General features: G+C 17.4%; 1 protein-coding gene across 5 annotated transcripts in view; it reads left to right on the top strand.

Moving 5' to 3' along the window:
* LOC102673919 (ras-specific guanine nucleotide-releasing factor 2-like) overlaps positions 1 to 5,267 on the top strand; it is a 145,356-nt gene that overhangs the window by 6,758 nt on the left and 133,331 nt on the right. For all 5 annotated transcript variants that reach the window (XM_006623520.2, XM_006623522.2, XM_006623521.2 and 2 more), the window contains exons 2-3: positions 1,208 to 1,338; positions 3,707 to 3,823. In XM_006623520.2, the coding sequence (XP_006623583.1) occupies positions 1,208 to 1,338; positions 3,707 to 3,823 (248 nt within the window). The remainder of the gene's footprint in view (positions 1 to 1,207; positions 1,339 to 3,706; positions 3,824 to 5,267) is intronic.

The following is a 5,267-nucleotide window of genomic DNA, read 5'->3' on the forward strand; positions in this document are numbered from 1 at the left end:
ATAATTATATCGAATAACAAATAATTTATTTTATGATAAATAAATTATTTAATTGAAAATATATTAATTTATTTTTTATATGAAATATTTATATTTCATGAAATATTTATATTTTAAAAATAAATTATTTTTCTAATTTTAAGTAATAAAATATATCTTTTAAAATAAGAAAATTTAAAAAATTTACTTATTATGTTATAAGTAATTTTTATAATTATAGTATAGTTTATTAAGTAATTAAAGTGAAGTGAAATAAAGATAAAACGAGACAGTGATATAAAATATATAAAATTGTTTTATTTTATTTACTTCAATAATTTATAATTTAATAAATAAATTTCAATAAATAAATCAATATTTTTGAATATATCAACTTTTATATTTATTCTAATCTTTGAAATCAACTTTCTAAAATTATTCCATGAATATATTAATAGTTTGTATAATTATTGCAATTACCGATTTTAGTTTTTGAATTAGTTTCTTTATTAAATAAGATTTTTTTAAATATTTTCATTGATGTATATAAAATAACAAAAAATATAATAATAAAAAAACAGCTCTCAATAATTTTAAAAAAATAGAAAATAATAACATTAACAATATAAAAAATACTTTTATGAAAATCATAATTCAAAATTCGAAATCAAATAAATAAAATATAATTAAATAAAAAATAAATAGAAAATAATTAAACAATAATTAAATAGAAAAAAAATATTTTTAATCACAAAATTTTCATTAAAATCAGTAAGAAGATAGAACATAAACATATTTATATTATTCTATTTAAAATCAAAAATAATAAAATAAAAGAATATAAAAATATTATTAAAAATAATAATTGTATTATTGTAATTTTTATACTGAATCTGAAAATGTTTTGATTAATTTTTAATCAAAATAATTAGTAAATAATCGAGCATTCAATCAATAATCATTATAATCATTATAAAATAATTTATTTTAAAAATTAGATATAGAGAAAATAATAAAAACGAAAAATTTTGTTTAATCAAAATGTTTAATTATTATTAAATCTATTATTAACATAGTGTAAATTCATCAGAGGAGAACAATAGTGATAAAACAGATTGGAAATATGTACATACTAAAGGAACATACTCTAGGAACATTGGATTTGAATGAATAAATTGTGAATTCGGTTACATACCATTTGACGTGTGATATTCATTACATGTTGCAGTGAGAGTAAACGACTCGCAGCTTGTGATGCTCTCAGAAAAAGCCAATTATGATCATTCATTGAGTGGATATTTGCACAAACGAACTGCTGACTCAACCAAGTGGCAATTACGATGGTTCGTTTTATATCAGGTAAATGATATCTTATATCATTTTTATGTTAATTCATTCGAATTTTTAAATTCCATTTAAAACAAAAACTATTTTCTTTCGTTTTTTAAATAAATCAGTTTTTTAGACAAAGTGAATTTGTAGTAAAAGTGAATTTGTATACGCGTATACTTGTAACATATAAAGATTTTCAATTAATACTTTTGCACGATAATAAAATTTTCAGTTTTATATTTCATTTCATGCAAATTTGTTATTTCGACAACTCGTATAAAAAATTAAAATTTGTTTAATTCTTTTTTAAATCATTGCTTATTCTCATTATTATAAAAATTCACATAAAAACGATCAATTTTCTTTTATATTTTTTTTTAGCTTCAAACTAATTTAATTATGTATAGAAACAAAATAAAGAATTAAAATTATTGTATATTAAATAGGTTAGTATTTTAAAAAAAATACATTTTTTGTTTTTATTAGATGAAATTCTTCGTTATTTTTATAAATAGTTTTGTTTAATTTCTTATCTTGTAGTTTTATAATAGTTATATAATAGTTTTATAATAGTTTATAATAGTTTTATATATAGTTACTTGTTTATTGCAACAGGTTATGTTTACTTTACTAGAAATTTTTTTGCATCAGTCAAATTCTTTGTATTATCAGGAATTCTTTTTTATTTGTTTCAAAAAACGAATCGAAAGCTCTATTTCAGCAACTTATCCAAAAGTTTCTTCTGAAAACGTAATCAAGTTTACAGCGAAAAGTTTACGTGAAGCTTAGATTAATTTGCAATCTTTTGGAAAATTGTTCATGAAACTTGAAAAAAAGTTATGTTTTTATTTTATCTATGAAATAATTTTCATCTTTTATTTGTCAATATTCATTATTTTTATTACATAATTTTTTGCCATAGAGAACGATTTGATTTTAAAATATTAATTGTAAAATATTAATAATTTTGTATTTTTATTGATATGGTTGTATTTTTATTACAATAATAAATTCAAATGAAATTTTGTAATCTTTCATTATTTGAGAATTCAGTTCGATATTTAAGATTTTCAATATATTGAAATAGTGGTAGTTTATTGTTTAGTAGTCACTCTAGTTGAAACTAGAACAAAAAAGTAAAATTTAAATAATATGTAGATATTGAATGAAAAATTGATCGATAGAACTTGTAATGGAGTGAAACGAGAGTGAATAAGCGTGAGTACAGTAAACTAATCTGACACGCTATCAAAAAGAGAGCACCTCCACTTCAATAAAATTGTTCTGTAATTGTGTGCAGAAGTGTCTTCGGAAAATTATTTATAATTATTCTAAAAAATATTGACATACTCTAAAACATGATAATTTTTTAAAATTGGATTTAACTGATTTAAATTATTTTAAAATAATAAAAATAAAATAATAAACGCAAAAAAATTTAAAAAAAATTGTAATTGGTCAAAATTGTCAAAAAAATAAAAATTGCTCTTTACAACTTTTTTACAACTGAATCTGCAATGAAAATTTAAAAAACATATTTTGAATATTTATGTTAATTATATATTATACTGAGAATTTCACTAAAATCAATTTATGCAGAAACAAATTACAAATATTGAAAAATGCAAAAATATTAAAATTGTGAATTTAAAAATTTTTCACCAAAAATCGTGAAAAATTGCAATTTTTACTATTTTTAATTGTTTGTTCATAACAGTCGATTTCAATGACATTTTTAGTATATATATAACTATATATACACATAATATATACACATAAATCTAAATCAAAATATATTTTTTAAATTTTCATTAAACTGAAATAAAAAAATTGAAAAAATGATTTCACTATTTTTTTCGCAGTTTTGACAAATTGCAATCTTTTCAAGATTTTTTTATATGACATTTTCTAGTTTCTCAAAATAATTGAAATCATTAAGTTAAATTTTAAGAAAATTATCCTTTAAAGGATATATTAATATTTTGTAGTCATTATACATATTATAAAAATTATGTTTCTAATCATTCTAATTTATATTTTTTCTAATCAATCAATATAAGATTTAAAAAAATACATCTAAAAAAATTCATTCCTAATTCATAAATATAAAAATTTTCTTTATATCTTATAATTTTCAAAAACAGAATTATAGATTATATTTATACGAATAATAATATTCAATATTTTGATTACAATACAATATTTTGTTTATTTGTTATTCAAAAATAAATGAAATATTTTATTTTTTTATTTTTATATAATGTTTTATTTTAATGTAAAAAAAACAAAATATAAAATAACATTTTTTTATATATATTCCTATAGACATGATGATATATGATGATATAAACTATGATATACTATACATTCGAACATATACATATTTATGTTACAGAACTTATTATTCTATTATGAAAACGAAACCTGTTCGAGGCCCAGCGGTGTTATTTTGTTAGAGGGTTGTTACTGCGATCGTCTTATTACAGCCAAAGGCAAAGAGCCAGATAAACAGGTAAGAGAATTTATATATAGTAATATTATATATAATATTACTTTTAGTTGCAGTTTTTATATAGTATGAGGCTATATTATACATCTATACAGCTATACATCATATATATCTATATGGAAAATTGCTCATCAATATTTTATTAAATGTATCTTACTCATAAACAATTAATGGAACTATAAAAAATATGGTGAAATCCTTTGAATAATAATTTCTAACATGTTTAATAATTAATTAGTAATGAAAATAAATTTTTTTAACATAAATTTATCTTTCTAAGCGATTTAAATATTATAGGATATGATATAGTATATATATTATAATTTCATAAAACATTTGTTAATATTTATTTGACAATATATATGTTTTAATATAATAGAATGAAAATACTTTTTGATAATAATGACAGTTTTAAATTTAAATAAATTTAAATAAATAAACAGAAAAATTTACTAATGAAATAATATTATATATTATTATTAAGAATAATAATTTTTAAATTTTATAATTTTTTTATAAATAAAATAATATTAAGCTTAAAAATTAAAAATATATTATAGAAATAATAAATAAAAATATTTTAATTTTATAGATAATTATTATTAATTAATATTTTATAACGTTATTTCAAGATGTATAAAATTGAATTATAAAAAATAATAAAAAATAATTGATTATATAAACATTAAGAAATTTTACGTATTATTTATATTTTATATTAATATTTTAATGTCTAATAATTATAGCATCTCATTGCAATATTTGTTATCAATATAAAATAAGAATGCATGAATGAAATTCAAACAATTAATTAAAATAATAAAATTACAAAATCTTATATAAAAATTTATAAGCATATTTTGCAAATTTATTCTTAATAAAATGTGCAATATATTTCATAATGAATATAAAATCTACAAATTATCTATTTCGTTTCATTTTCCTGAAATAAGATATAATACAGAAGTCCACTGGTTAGTGAAGCGATAATTGAAACCGAGAAGTTACATTAAGTTAAGATTAGAGAAGTTGTTACTTTCTCGAATAGAATATTTATGAGTGCTATTTGAAAAAAGATAACTTGAAAGTTAAAAAAATAAAATTAATTAGATTTGTTTTGATCAACGATATAATAATTCATTAATAATGAATTACTATAATAGATATATACATATAACAAAAAATAAAATTTTTTAATTTTTATATTAGATTTATAAATATACATATTTATTATATGTAATAATATAGAATAACAATGATAGATTTAATGAAGTCGGAAAAAAAAGATATAGAAAAAATATTAAATTTTTATTTTTCTTTTTAATATATAATTAATAATATAAAAAATATAATTTAAAATAAAAGATATATTATATATAAAATATATACATATATTATATTATATATCATATTATATATTATATGTGTAATATGTACATATATTATC

This window comes from Apis dorsata, unplaced genomic scaffold, assembly GCF_000469605.1.
Source record: "Apis dorsata unplaced genomic scaffold, Apis dorsata 1.3 scaffold_898, whole genome shotgun sequence".
NCBI lineage: Eukaryota > Metazoa > Arthropoda > Insecta > Hymenoptera > Apidae > Apis > Apis dorsata.